General features: G+C 39.3%; 2 protein-coding genes across 2 annotated transcripts; both read left to right on the top strand.

Moving 5' to 3' along the window:
- Positions 1-882: 882 nt before the first annotated feature.
- LOC109168542 (F-box protein At5g07610-like) lies at positions 883-3,920 on the top strand. Its single transcript, XM_019317597.1, has 5 exons — positions 883-980; positions 1,885-1,918; positions 2,069-2,198; positions 2,632-3,769; positions 3,803-3,920. The coding sequence occupies exons 3-4, from the start codon at positions 2,070-2,072 to the stop codon at positions 3,724-3,726; spliced, it is 1,224 nt and encodes a 407-aa protein (XP_019173142.1). The 5' UTR covers positions 883-980; positions 1,885-1,918; position 2,069; the 3' UTR covers positions 3,727-3,769; positions 3,803-3,920.
- A 390-nt stretch (positions 3,921-4,310) lies between these two features.
- Positions 4,311-8,131, top strand: LOC109168541 (proline-rich receptor-like protein kinase PERK4). Its single transcript, XM_019317596.1, has 8 exons — positions 4,311-4,996; positions 5,062-5,610; positions 6,228-6,314; positions 6,408-6,478; positions 6,571-6,647; positions 6,747-6,894; positions 7,215-7,376; positions 7,474-8,131. Exons 1-8 carry the CDS (start codon positions 4,471-4,473, stop codon positions 7,771-7,773), a joined length of 1,920 nt encoding a protein of 639 aa, XP_019173141.1. The 5' UTR covers positions 4,311-4,470; the 3' UTR covers positions 7,774-8,131.
- The last annotated feature ends 7,699 nt before the right edge of the window (positions 8,132-15,830 follow it).

Below are 15,830 nucleotides of genomic sequence, written 5' to 3'. Positions count from 1 at the left end.
TATATATATAAAAGATTATAGTAAATTGATCCATATAACCTAAAATATAACATTTAACCAAACAAAGTAATATTATATTACACAATCCTAACCAAACACATAAGGTAATCTTACATTTCCGAAATATTACATTATCTTTCTGGAAGTAATCCTATTACTCGGGGTAATTCAAGATTTCGTGAACCAAATGCCCCCTGAAAGATTAAACTTCAAAATTTTCATGTTGAAATTTGAAAAAATAAATTACATTTTTTTTGTAAGCCGGTGTCAAGTCAAAGTGAGTTCCATTATTTTTGTTGCAATGTTATATGTACATAGCCAAGTTTCTTGAAATGCATTATTAATAATATATATATCAAGGAATGAAGTTAAGAAAGAAAAAAGAAAGTCTGATATTGTGAGAAAGGAGGAAAGAACCTTGTCAAGCAAGAATGAGAAAAAAAACAAACGAAATAAGGAAATCAAATATGGCAAGAAATATTTATTGTATATACTCCGTAATAATTTACTAACTGATTTAAAAAAAAACAAAAAAAGACTAATAAACGTATTTTCTAAGCAAATAAAACAATGACCATATATAAGCATATAGCTCATATTATAGTTTATTAATTTTTTTTAAAGAAAGTAAAGAAGCCTAAAAAAGCAGCGAGAGCATTAAAAAAAAAAAAAAAAAAAAAAAAAAGCAGCGAGTCAAACAAGAAATTGCAAGGAAAATTCCGCAACGACTTGACGTTGACTTGGTTAACCCAATCATGGGTCGACACGTTTTGACGGTTTCCGTGAAGTTAACGCAAATAACGCTTATAGTATTGACACGAACACTGGCAAATTGGCAATAACGGAAAGCTCGAAGCCCTCTCCGACGAATAGTCACTCCCTTCACTTCGGCCTCCCGACTTTCTCTCGCATGATTCTCTCTCATTCATCGTTTTAGTTTCCGTCGCGGCTGTTTTCGGTTCTCTCCGACTGATTTTCCGGTAACTCCCTCTCTCGATCGCTCCTTTGACGACTTACACTGTTCTTGACGATGACTTCCTCTTCTCCGTTTCCGAGTTTTGATTTCCTCTATTCCTTGCGTCGAATTATCCGATCAGGCCTGCGTTGACTTTACATCAACAGTTGCGATTCATGTGAACTCGTCTTCTGTTGTGTGAAGTGTTGCTTTCTCGTCTCTGAAGCGAGAAATGCTATACACCGATACACGTACATACATATAATATGTGTATGAGTTCCGTGTATTTAGACTCTCCTGCATGGAAGGTTTAACTAAATTACCATCAAAGGGCATGAAATTTGCTATATTGACCGGATTCTAGATAGTTTCTTCCCCAATTTGATATTTAGTTTTAAAGATTTTACTTGTTTACTAGTTTTAAAGATTTTACGTGAGAATTTTTCCTTCGTATTGAATTAATTACAGGGTGTTGCTAAAGAAAGAAAGGGATATAGGAAAACTAATTCTTCTTTGTGTTTTCACTTATCGCTACTGCTTCGTTTGTGGCATGTATCTAGTGTGGTGTCATGGTTTAAGATTGTCTCTAATTTTTCTTCGTGGACTGTTCTGTGAAATTTCATTCTCTCTTCTTCTTATAGGGTTTCATTTAAAATGTTCATTGTGCACAGCTTGTATACCATGATTAAACTATGTTTGCTTTGAATATATTTCGCTCAAGATTGTTTGTATAAATAGTTTAAGAATGCAATATTTGTTAAGAGGTGTTGAGTGATGTGCTTGAATTTCTATTTCGTATGTGTTAAGAATCCCATAAATTCCATGCTCTGAGTCTGAGATATTCATATTCTGTATGAGTTATTTTTTTCAAGTTGTTGCATTTCCTCTATATCTAAGTATTTATGCCTTAACTTCTAATTATTTTTCAGGACAACCTCTTGCAATATAAATAAAGGCATTCAGGTACTGGAACAGAGACAAGTGTTTATTTGCACCATTTCTGCCATGATTTTTAAATATCATATGATTATGTGTCTTGGTTGTCCTTAACGTCTTTTGTTAGATAAAGCTCAATTCTTTTCAGACTGGTCTTACTTTTTGAAACTTGATCAGGATGGACGTTGATGATGAAATGGACATGTCTGATGATTCGTTCAATGATTTTAATGCATTGCTCATGGAAAGTGAATCACAGGGGAAGGGAACATGGCCTTGCATGGAACCTATTCGGATGCCAATGGATGTACGTTGTGTACCTTAAGTGCTGTTATTTTAAAATTTAATAACCTAAATTGCTAGTGAATCTTAGTTTAACTATAGGACTTACTCATTGCTTACATTACAGGTCTGCACTACTTTTAATGTATGCAGGACACATCACCTATTAAGATAATTTGCCCTCTTTGGTATCAAGTATTCACTCTATTTCATGGGTTATTTCCTTTACATTACTGAACCACATTTTGCTTTCTCCAATAGAGTACTAAATAAGATGAACTTCTGTAATACATTCTATCATGTGTCAGCAAATGTCTAATGACTATGAGTACTATCAGAACTAAACAGTTAAAAGCTTTGGAGACACACACAAATGTGTATTTCTTCTTTATTCCTCTTGATGCATTAGCATCTATCCCTCACTCCCTTTCTTACAGTATTTTTTTTTTTTATTGCAGCTTGAGAACTGTGAATTTAGTACTGTTGCTAATCAGAAGTTTGATGAGAAAGTTTATAAATTTCCTGCTCACAACAAAAGAAAGGACTTGATTAAAGATGTGGTTAAGACACATGTACTTCCATTCCTCCCAGCTAAATCACTGCTCAAGTTCAAGTCCGTGTCGAAAGAGTGGGATCGGTGGATAAGCAGTCCCCTTTTGGCTCACCAGCAAAGCTTCTCATTTCAGAAAATATCTGGTTACTTCTGTCAACATGAGGATGGCTACAGTACATTCTTTTCTCTTGATGGTCCTGCATATGGAGTCCCCTGCCCTTTCCTCCAGTCCTTGCCTGGAGACAAAAAGGTGCTGGGTTCTTGCAACGGATTGTTGCTATGCCAGTCTTCAGAATCATACTATGTTTGCAACCCTGCAACCAATGACTGGAAAATGCTCCCCATTCCTGGGTATTATCATGGATCTGATCCAGCAGTTGTTCTTGCCTTTGAACCTTCCTTGCAAAATATTGAGGCATACTATCAGGTTATCTGTGCAATTTCCATGTTTGATTCCCCAGTCATCTACTTTGAAATTTACTCTTCAGCAACAAGATCCTGGAGGTGCTCTGATGCAATTTGTACTGAATTGGGAGATTCGTCTCTTAAGGGTGCCGGGTTCTACATGAATGGTAGTGCTTACTGGGAGACATCATCAGGTCAAGTTCTGGCCTTCAATGTTCAGAATGAGGAACATGGAATTATATCCCTTCCTTCTGAAGCTGCTAAAGGTGGCACTTTCACACTGGTAGGGGATGAGCTATGCTATGTTACTGTTAGTAACCATTCTTTGAATGTTTCCACAATTGACATCTACGGGGGATTGGACATGAGCCTGAAGCGCAGCATTTCTCTAAACCTTGAACTCTCGTTTTTTCCCGAGTGCAAAGTACTGCCAGGTGTTGATGGAGATAACTTGCTGATTCTCACCAGGGATGGGCAGCTGTTCAGTTATCACCTTAGTGATCAGAACGTTGAATTAGTGTGCAAGCCACGTCTAGTTAGTAGTTTCTATTCCAGGCTCCTGCCCTACATAAACAGTCTTGCCTGTGTTACTTGAGGGCATATGGAAGTTGCTTCTTGCCAGCCTTTCTTCCATAAAGGTGGCACGCACTTTTTTTACCAATGCCCATTAGTTTCTTTAGCATGTTCAGTTCACTTGTTGATGTATTGCAACTCCATGCTTAGCCAGACTTAAAAAAATTTGCTTTGGTGTACGAATCTTGTTTGGGAAAATTATTTTTGATTGGTTAATATTTTGTACATTATTTTTTTTCGTGGGTCTTGATATATACAGAGGAACTGGTAAAAGTCACAACTGCCTCCTTCCCAAACAAATTAGAGGTGTCTTACTATAAGCCAAAGATGTGGAGAGATACGAGGTTAGAAATGTCCTTCATTGTAGGAGGTCAGTTGGGTGGGGGGAGACTTGGGTGTATTCTTCTAGGAGGGAGAAACACATTGTTTACAAGATGGGATAAATCAAAAGTACACTTTAGAGAGATACCATTTTGCCAATTTCTCCGGAGAAACATTATTCCAATTTATCTGGCCGGATTGTTATCTGTTTGTTGTATTATATATACTTTTAGTAAAAAAATATATATATATATATATATCATGACATTACAGTTGTAGTTATTTTTGTGTAACAATACCTGAAGTGTAACAGAAAGAGAAGATAGTTTTGGTTTGCATGGGACATTAGTTTGGTTTGGTTTGGCATGATTGCGCTGTTATCTCGGCCGGCGGCGAGTTGTGCAGTGGGAGAATTGTTTAGTGGCGGCCGGAATTTGATCACCAAATGGCTGCAACCGCTCCCGGATCGGATTCTACTCCTCCATCACCAACTGAACCCGAACCCGAACCCGAACCCGAACCCAAAAGTCCACCACCTAAAGAGTCCCCTCCTCCGTCACCAGTCCCTTCATCTCCTCCTCCATCATCTCCGCCCCCGTCTTCTCCTCCGCCCCATGATAAGACGCCTCCACCGGCACCACCGGCAGCATCGCCACCGCCGGCTCCAATTAATAATCCCCCACCAGTACCAACTCCGGTCGCTCCTACCCCTAATGGAACGCGAGTTTCTCCTCCGCGAGGTGTATTTTCTCCGCCGCCTCCGCCACGAAAACAGAATCCGGGATCACCAAAGTCTCCTTCCAACGACGATTCATCTTTACCGAATAATGCGGCAATCATCGCTGGAGCCGCTGTGGGGGCTCTAGTATTGATTCTTATCTTAGCTATCATTTTGGTAGTGTGTATAAAGAGGAAAAGGAAACAGAAGCCCTATTACATGGACTATAGAGACCGTGGACATCCATACAGAGGTAATATAATGCTTAATTAATGGAGATTTTACGCACTGCTTTTTGATTAATATAATATAATGTAGGCGGGGAGCACGTGGTTAGGGTTCCGCCGCCACAAGGGATGATGGGGACACAACTAGGCGGCGGCGGTGGTGGTGGTTGGGGTCCGCCTCCGATGAATGGAAGCACAGAGTACACTCCCCCAGGTTTCTCCGCTGCGTATGCTACTCCCATGCAGCCTCTGCCGCCTCATTCACCAAGGGGGATTGGCAGAATTACACCGCCGACTTCCTTGACGTCTCCTTCACCGATGGGCGGGTTCAACCAGAGCCAATTCACGTACGAGGAACTAGCTGCCGCCACGGCGGGGTTTTCTCAGGATAATTTGTTGGGGCAAGGCGGTTTCGGTTACGTTCACAAAGGCGTCCTCCCCGACGGACGAGAAGTCGCCGTCAAGAGCTTGAAATCCGACAGCGGGCAAGGGGAAAGAGAGTTTCAGGCTGAAGTTGAGATCATTAGCAGAGTTCATCATCGTCATCTCGTCTCCCTTGTTGGATATTGCATTGTTCACGCCCAGAGAATGCTGGTTTATGAATTTGTCCCTAATAACACCTTGGAATTCCACCTTCATGGTACCATCTTATCTCCCCCCCTCCCCCCAAGCTTCAAACAAACCCCATCTATAACGAGTTTGGTTGAAGTGAGTGGCCTTGCACTATCATTCCTTAAAGAGAGGTCGAGATTTCGAACCTCCTCTCGTATGGAAAACTAATCTGACCAGCACTTTGACCCTTAATTGGGTCGGACCGGTGTGAATGAGGATTAGTTTGAGTATGGTATGAGCTTAAATGTGCCTCCTACAGTTAGGGCCTGCTCATGACACTTAGGTAATTTATATCTGGTCCACAGTGCACTATGGATCCTAGTCTAATATACAGAATTTGACTTCATAAAGTACAGAATTCAAGTTCATAATGCACAGAATATATAGCAGAGGACACATAAACACCTAACATAAAACATAGAATTCATATTCATTATATCGTGTTTATGTGTATGTGTATTATGATAATGAATTCTGTGCATTATAAACATGAATTATATACTTTATGAAGTCAAATTTTATGTATTGAACTAGAGTCTACGGTATAACGATTGGGACACCTCATGGTGTGACAAAAAAAACAATGGCCATCTATTTCACCTATTTAGAGATTGTGAAATGAAGGAACAAATTTTACAATTGTAGGAAAGGGCCAGCCAGTCATGGAGTGGCCAATCAGGCTCAAAATTGCAATGGGATCGGCTAAGGGATTGAGTTATCTCCATGAAGATTGTATGAGACTAGTTCCCTTTTCTCTTTTACTTGTGTCTTTTCTTCAATTTCTTAATGTCAGATTTCTCGCCCTTGTTCACCTTCATAATGTAGGTCATCCTCGGATTATCCACCGTGACATCAAATCTGCAAACATTTTGCTTGATAACCAATTTGAAGCCATGGTAGGCTTTAATGAAACTAGCATTATATTACAAAGTAAATAATATAATATAATGCACCCTTGATAGACTTATGGCTCTTGATGATTTTTCAGGTTGCTGATTTTGGGTTGGCAAAACTATCTTCTGATAATAACACTCATGTATCAACTCGTGTTATGGGAACTTTTGGGTACACAGATTAATCATCATCATCACTACCTTTACCTCTGAATCATGCATCCAAATTTGTGTTCATGTTACACTAATTGCATGATTTTTTTTTTTCCAGATACTTGGCTCCAGAATATGCATCTAGTGGAAAGCTAACAGAGAAATCTGATGTTTTTTCATTTGGAGTCATGCTCTTGGAAATCATAACCGGGCGTCGACCCCTCGATCCTACCAATATCACCATGGAAGACAGTTTAGTAGACTGGGTTTGTTCCATCTTCAACTCTCTAATTATCAATTTAGACTTTTAAGCCATCTTGATTGGCGTGAGTGGCATGCACTCTTGTCTCTAAGAGAGGTTGGACTCTTGTCTCTAAGAGAGGTTGGGAGTTCGAACCTCCTCTTGTATAGAAAAATCAATCTGACCAGCACTTTACTTAGCTTCTTAATTGGGTCGGCCCAATGCAAACGGGAATTAAAAATGGTACGGGCTTAAAGGCGTCTCCTACAGTTAGGACATGCTCAGGACATCTTGTGGTTTGACCAAAAAAATTTAGACTTAATATCAATATTTATCCGTGCTCAGGCTAGGCCACTTCTTGCTAAAGCTATTGAAGATGGGAACTATAATCAATTGGCAGATCCGCGCCTAGAAGGCAGGTATAACTCCCAAGAGATGGGTCGCATGGTTGCTTGCGCAGCTGCTTCCATTCGTCATTCTGCTAAAAGACGTCCCAAGATGAGCCAAGTACTATCCACATCCATCTATTACCACAACAATTTCTTTGGGTACTTGTGTTATTAGTGAGATTACATATCTATTATATATTTTTATCTATAAACAGATTGTGCGTGCTTGGGATGGAGATTTTTCACTGGATGACTTGAATGAAGGCGTGAGGGGGGCGGGGGTGCGCTCGTCGGCTAGCGAATCTAGTTTGTACGACACCCGTGCGTACAATGCAGACATGTTGAAATTCAAGCAGATGGTAATGACCAACAATGAGAGCAGTGAATATGGAGGCGAGTTTGGTCACGACCGGCCCTCCACCTCCACGACAAGCTTAGGCGACTCCGGAGAACATTATCAGCCACATAGGGGGCAACAACAACATCATCAACAACAACAAAAGTATTTTATATAGACCATACCACACTATACATATATACATATACCAATAATTTGTGCTTCCAATTCCAACACAAAACTAAAGCTCTTTGAGTTATCATCTTGGGGAATCAATTTTTAAGATTCTAACCTTTATTCCTGGAACACACTACAAGAAAAACATATAAATAGAGACGGGATCATGTAATGGCCGGCACTATCGGTTCTCTGATTTCCATGGCTTCGAGATGCATGGTACATGAGTTGTTCATTATCCTTGTGTTACCTAAGAAAAATGTCTTTGTTGTGACAAACGAAGCACAATTCGAATTTGAATTATCATTGTAATGTTTCTCATTGGCTGTAAATGCCTTCAAATAATCAAATCCATTGTCGCTTTCCAAAAAAAAAATAAAAATCAAATACATTGTCATGCATGCATATACATATGGAGCCCGAATTACTATTGAACTCCATTTTGTTTGCTCTCTATCTCTCACTAATAATGCCATATTATGAGAGTTTAAGGCAATTGATTGAATCAATTAAACTAGTCTCTCGAGCCAAATGTTCTTTAAATTGATAATTGAATTAATTGTTGGCCTACAATGCTCTCTCTTGTCATAATAGTATGTACTAAGGTACAACCCATAGCTAAATTGGTCAGATTATTAATTTGGTAATCATACAATTTTAAGTTGGGCTTTCACCTTATGACATCGAGTAATATATATGAAGACCACCCATATCACAAACACTATTCGAACTAATTGCCAACTCAACCTTTGCAACAATTCGTGCTCATGCCTTGGTCATGGTCACACTCACCCTAGTTGTGGTCATAGGCTGGATGCCAGCGAACCTGTTATTCATAAAGGACTGATTCCTATTTCAGCATGAAAAGGAAACCACCGAATATGAAAGGTGATTTGCGACGGATCCTTGAAAGATCTGCAACACTTAACATGTAGAATGACGGTTTTTAGTCGATTCCTATCGAAGTCGGTCGACAGAGCTCAACCCTTCTTTGAAGCGCTGAATAAGCGTGAGGGATTCAGGTGGACTGTAACATGCCACTTTTCTTAATCTAAATTCCCGAATACTTAACTTAAAAGATAACTAAACAAGGCAAAGATACGATTAATAACTTAAAACAAATTCTAAAAGAGGTGTCACCACCACAGTCACCGCACATGATGACTGCACAGGCTAGGAGTGTACTGTCTAGAGTCAAGCTCATCAGTCTATAAAACATCTAAACAACTGAGTTTTAAACATCCATCAATAAAACAGAGTCTAGACTAACATCTAGCAACTCTAAGCTACGCGCTAATCTATCTCGATCGCGCTCAAACACTGGGTCCACCTGAAAGGGGTTAACAAACAAGCAAATAGAAAACAACCCGTAGCACGAATGCTAAGTATAACGCCACTCAACCCTGTAAAGTACTATAAATATACTTTTGGAAAAGCATTTGGCAATCACACTTAAATCAAATATTTCCACATACTTCAACCATAACTCATATCATACTCAACAGGCACAAGTGTCAAATAGGCTCATCTACTACTGCAAAGTGTTCAATTCCCACCATAAACTAAATTAAGTGTCAAATAGGTCTATTTACCAGCTAAATTTGTTCAATTGGCCGTTTTTACAGGTTACCAACAGGTTGCCTATTAATTATTAAAATAAATAATTAAAAAATTAAACAAAAAAAAAAAAAAAAAAAAAAAAAAAAACTCGCAGGACAGCCGGTGGCTGCCATTTCAAAGACAGCCGTGGCTGTCCGGCGAGGACAGCCACGGCTGTCTAATATGAGGTCCAGATCTGGACCTCATGTTTGAGGTCCAGGTCTGGACCTCAAAGGACGGGAACGAGCGCCGCCGCCCTCGTTCCATACGGCCATGGACGGCCATGGCCGTCCCTGGACAGCCATGGCCGTCTAAAAAAAAATTCAAATTTTTTTTTAGACGGCCATGGCCGTATGGAACGAGGGCGGTGGCCGCCCTCGTTCCCGGCCTTTGAGGTACAGATCTGGACCTCATATTAGACAGCCACGACTGTCTTTGAAATGGCAGCCACTGGCTATCCGGCGAGGACAGCGGGTGGCTGTTCTCTTTTTTTTTTTTTTTTTTTAATTATTTTTTTTTTGAAAAATTTTAATTATTTATTTTAATAATTAAATAGGCAACATGTTGGTAACCTGTAAAAAATGCCAATTGAATGAATTTAGCTGATAGATAGACTTATTTGACACTTAATTTAGTTCATGGTGGGAATTGAGCACTTCGTAGTAGTTGATGGGCCTGTTTGACACTTGTGCCTACTCAACAATAAGTTCTATATGCTTGCAACCTAATTAACAAATAGGCATGCTTTCTTAAGTACTCCACTTATCATAAATCTCATGCTTTCACATATCTTTCTAAACATAACTCATACTGATAGAAAGGAGGAACTTAAACTTAAACAAGCAAACTCATGCTATCAAGTTGATCAATAAACCACAATTCAATATCATACTTTTTTTCAAGCTTTTATGCTAAACATGCAAGTCATGAAAACCATGCGACAAGATAATCATGATGCTTTAAGTATAAATATATAGATAGATATACATATACACTCGCTCTTTTGTATCAAGGAACACTTGTTCTGTGGAGGTTTCTTGTTGAGTCAAAATGAATCGTTTTTTTCTTCTTTCACTTGAGTCTCTTGACTCACTTTTTTTTTTTTTTTTTTCTTACTTTCATTACTCGTGGGCGAGGTAGGAACTTCACCACAATGTGAACGGACCTATCTGGGCTCAGCATCTAGCCGGCCTAATACTCGTCTCACCCACAGAACCACTCTCTTAGTTCTTTTCTCAAACTCTGTGGAATCAGGTATCGTACTTGTTAGTGTGCACACCCCCTAACCGGGATTCCAAGCCTGGCGGGTAGTATCCAACCTAGTAACTCAGGAATATCAACCTTGTTACTTCATATCGGATCGTAATGTCCGTTTCTTTCTCAACTTTCTGTCTTTCTCTTTTACTCCGAAAGGACATAGTCCTAACGGGCCTCCAAACCTCAAACTTCTCACAATACTTATATATAGATATAACTCATGCACTTCTTTCTCATGCAACAATTTATCTTATGCAAGCTCATGCACATAGTTTCTCAACAACTTCTCTTTTCTCACAAATTGGAAATCGTATATCATGCAAACTTCTCAATGCAACTAGATAATAATTTTCCAAAATAGATATAGATTTTTGATAGAAGACTTAGGCTTACTAAGAGCCAAATATGCACTTTAAATAATGAAATACTAGTCATGCTCTTTTACTGTAAAATAATCTCAATTTCTGTTTAACTGTAAATCAAGGAATAAGGTACTATTTCATGCTTATAACTCAAACACTTAGCAAAACTTCTTAGCAAATACTTAGTAAGTAATGATCATGCTCTTTAAGCTCAAAATATACTTCAAATTCTAGCAATTTCTCTTTACTGTAACTAGGAAATTCATGAACTGGACTTATCCAAATTCTCACACTCTTTGCAAAGTTTCTCAATAAATAACAAGAAATACTTACACATGCTTTTCAATCAAAACAATCAAATAATGATCATGCTTCTTTTCTTAAACAACTAAGCTCAAAAACTTCTATTCTTCTTCACTGAAAACCATTTGCAGAAACCAACAAGAATAATTCTCAACACCACTTCTACTGTAAAACAAGCATTTCAACTCCAAATTCAACGAAACTAACTTCTACTAGTGCGTCATAACGAACCCGAGCGTTCGAGCCTCAAGGGCCCACGAGTCCCGGTTTGAACGACACATAGCTGAGCCATAGAGGGCCCGACCAGAAACCAATTTGGCCTGGCCGCCACTTGACTCCGCCAAGCGGTGGATCACGCCATGGTCCGCCCCCTGGAGTCGTTGCTCCACAGTGCTAGCCGGCGGACCTCCTTGAAGTCCGTTGGCTAGTACCGTTAGGCTATCTGGTGCACCAGACAGTGTGCACCAGAGGCCTTCTCTTCACCTATAGGCATTTTCAGTGCAATCCAACACTCCCAAAACCTCAACAACTCAAACATAGATCAACAATAACTCATCAATAGCTCAACAACAACAATAATCTAACATTTGTAAGCATTTGCACCTCAACTATGCATTCACAGACTCAAATAAATAGCTGGAAGTCCATGGATTATACCTTTGTTGCTTCTTCTTCCTTGTATGGATTCCTTCTTCCCAACTCAACCACTACCCCCTTCACCACATAAATACCTCAAACAAGTCAAACAACAATACTTAAGAGGAAAACCTCAGAGATTTGAAGCTAAAGAGAAGAAGCTAGATGAACAAAGGATGAAAATGAACCTAAGAAACTTACCGTGTTTCTTCTTTCTTTCTTGCAGAGCTCTTGGGTGGGAAGACAAAGAATGGAATTGGGAGGAAAGGTTGGTTTTCTATTGTTTTTATACGGGTTCAAAACCCTAGAAGGATACTCAATGATTGGTGGAGGGCAAAGTGGTCTTTTGGTTGGTTCTCAAAAATATCAGACAAAGTTTAGAAAGGCGTGTGGTCCACCTTGCTTCATGGACCAAAGTCTAGAAGAGTGAACTTAGGGTCCGTTTGGAAAGCAGGAAAATGTCTTCTGGAAAATGAGTCATTTTCCAAAAAACATTTTCCTTTCCAGTGTTTGGTTGCATTTTGGAAAACTCGGTGTGTTCAGTTTATTTTATGGAAAAATGAGTAGAATTGTATGTTTAAACATTTTGGCGGAAAATGACTTCCCCCAAATTTTGGCGAAAGTCATTTTCTGCCAAAATGGCTTCATTTTCCCCAGTCAACGGAAAATATTTTCCGTTGACTGGATTTTCCTGTTGCATCCAAACACTGAAAACTCGGAAAACATTTTCCAGAAGTCATTTTCCGAGTTTGCAAACAGATCCTTAAATACTTTGGGGTCAAAAATAGATTTTTCTAAAAATGTTTTCTAGATAAACACTTGGTTCAGGTTTCTCAGATTTCTTCCGATTCCACTCAGATTAACTTTTGTGTCAAAACTTGGCACATAAGGTACCCAATAATTTAGGATTTTAGAAATAGAATAATCTCGATGTTGAATTTATTTTAAAACGTAATTCAAAATAATTAATTCAAACACCGTGTTCAAAATAAATTTTTTGAAGAATGAAAAATGGCTACTTTAGAATATTGTAAAATAGAATTTAGAAAATTAAATTTTGGGTTGTCACATGGACGGACGAATGTCAAGTGGTCTTCGAAGAGTTAAAAGGTACTTACTTTCTCCGCCTATATTGTCTAAGCCTAAGGAGGGCGAGGCACTATCCCTATATTTGGCCACCTCTCAAAGGGCAGTCAACTTAGTGCTCATCCGAGAGAAAGAACGAATACATCATCCGATTTATTATGTCAGTTGGGCCCTAAAGCTTGCCCAGTATTCCCCACTTGAAAAAATGGTGTATGCCTTAGTAATTACTATAAGGAAGTTGGTGCTCTACTTCCAGGCGCACCCGATTAAAGTTTTGACGGATCAACCCTAAGCCAGGGTATTGCGAAATCCGAATTCGTCGGGTTGACTGGTGAAATGGGCTGTGGAGCTCACATAGTTCGGGATTGAGTGCCTACCTCAACCGTCCATCAAAGCACAGGTCTTGGCAGACTTCATAGTTGAGTACACTGCCTAGTAGTTGGAACGGAGTCAACCAGTTACCCCTGAAGAAGGGGTGGTGGGAAATGCATGTCGATGGAGCCACTAGTCAACGACAATGTGGGGGAGGAGTCATGCTGACTACCCCCGAGGGATTTTGACTATATTATGTCATGGAATACGGGTTCAAAGCGTCAAACAACGAGGCCGAGTATGTGGCCGTTCTAGGCGGATTATGATTGGCCAAAGCATTGGTAATCCGGAGGTTACGCATACGAAACGACTCTCGTCTCGTGGTCAGCCAACTGATCGGTAGCTATGAAACGAAAGGAGAGAAATTGAAGATGTGTAAGGAAGTGACAAAGGGACTCCTGAAGGATTTCGTAGCTTATGAAATCAAGCATGTTCCCCGTGTCGAGAATGCGGAAGCTGACATCCTATCAAAGGTAGCATTGGGAGGGGTGCCCGACCACTTACTAAAAGTATGTCAGAAAGAAATGGTAGAGAAACCAAGCATAGAAACCGACCCGTCCAGGGCCGTGGCCAAGATTGATGTTGATTGGGGTTTATTTAGAAACCCATCTAGAGATGTATTGGATAGAAGACATTAGCAGGTGTTAGATGATCCGGTGGAAGTTGCCAAGATCAAGAGGCGTAGAGTGATGGAGGAGGCCCATAGAGGGATATGCGTTGTGCATCAGGGAGCCCATACCCTTGCAAGAAATTAGTGGTACAAGGGTACATTGCCCGACCATTATGAGGGAATACATTGAAAAATTGTCTAAGTGCGCTGTCTGCCAAGAATTCGTCCAAAGGGAGACACAACCAGCCTCTTTCTATACGCCCATCACCACAACTATACCATTCGCCAAGTGGGACCATTACCCCGAGCACCCGCCCGATACATATTTTGCATAGTAGTCGTATACTACTTCCCTAAATGGGTCGAGGTGGGGTCATTTGTCACCATTACGAAATACCAGTGTAGGAGGTTCCTTTGGAAGAATGTCATATGTCGATTTGGGCTGCTAGAGCATCTAATAAGTGACAATGGTCGACAATTCGAATGCTTCCCTTTCACGAGTTCTGGTTGGCAATTCAATAACCATTTTATGTTCAATAACCTAATTAGAGAGGTTATTTGGTCCTAATTCATAATTGTTGTTATGAATGAAACATAGATTATACATCAATACTCTATGGGTCAAACTTATCTCACATAATTGGTCTTGTTAGTATGATTTATATCTCTTATGTAATTTATATATTATTATATGAAAAATGGTCAAATAAGCTTTCAAACTTTACAGGAAAGCACAATTAGCCCTCTAAACTTTTGAAAAATGCAATTAAACACTTCACCTTGCTATTTTGATGCATTGAAACTCAAAATTGATTAATGACCTGTGATAGCTATCACTTGCAGGTCATTCATATTTTGAAAACTCCAACGACCGTCAGCGGTCGTCGACTTCATCCTAGCAAAAGGCGACCACCTTGGTCGCCTCCTCATCGAAGAAGGTGACCAAAGTGGTCGCCTTCACCTGAAGAAGGTGGTGGAGAAGGCACAGTGGGCCTTCTTTGCCGGAGAGGGAGACCAATGATTGCCTTCTTCAAAGAGGGCGACCGGTGACCGAACGTCAGTCGCCAATTTTTCTCAGATTGTTATGGTCAATGTCAGTCAACGACAACTAGTGGCGGTCAACGATAGCTTATATACTAGTAACCTGTTGATTATCAATAAATTGAGTTTATTTGATCAATTTTATTAAGTTAGAGTGTTTAATTGCACTTTTCAAAAAATTTATATGGTTAATTGCATTTTTCTGTAAAGTTATAGTGTTTATTTGACCATTTTTTCATATATTATAATACAAGAGTAGAGTTTACTTGTGCACACTCTTGGCTATGATTTTCCTTGTAAGACAGATTTTTTTTTTTTTTTAAACCAACCCTCTCTTGGTTGAACTTATCACATGCACATAATTAGTCTAGTCTTTGTTTACCTTTACTATAAATTCATAAACTATTATATCAAAGCAATATTTACTCCGTGCCCAACCTTAAACCTTTGCTATGATTTTCCTTGCAACCCAGAAAAAAACACAAATTATAGGGAGTGAGAATTTTTCTTTCGGTCCATTACGGTTATCTTGTCCTGACCAAAGGCGAGTTAATTCCAGTAATAGTCCTCTAACTATATTGATTTTCTAAAATTAGTCCCCAACTTTTAAGGGGACACTTTACATCCCTTGATTTTCAATTTCTTTTCAATTGAGATCATTTCGTCAGATTACAATAAAATGAACTTTAAATGAAAGGGTAAAGTAATCTTTTCATCTGCCTAATACATAATTCTTCGTATTTCTTCCTTGTATACGCGACTTCGGACATCAAATTCATTTAATTGTTTAAT

This window comes from Ipomoea nil, unplaced genomic scaffold, assembly GCF_001879475.1.
Source record: "Ipomoea nil cultivar Tokyo-kokei standard unplaced genomic scaffold, Asagao_1.1 scaffold3199, whole genome shotgun sequence".
Classification (NCBI taxonomy): domain Eukaryota; kingdom Viridiplantae; phylum Streptophyta; class Magnoliopsida; order Solanales; family Convolvulaceae; genus Ipomoea; species Ipomoea nil.
Note: the sequence above shows the minus strand (reverse complement) of the source record. Positions and strands in the feature narration are given on the sequence as shown.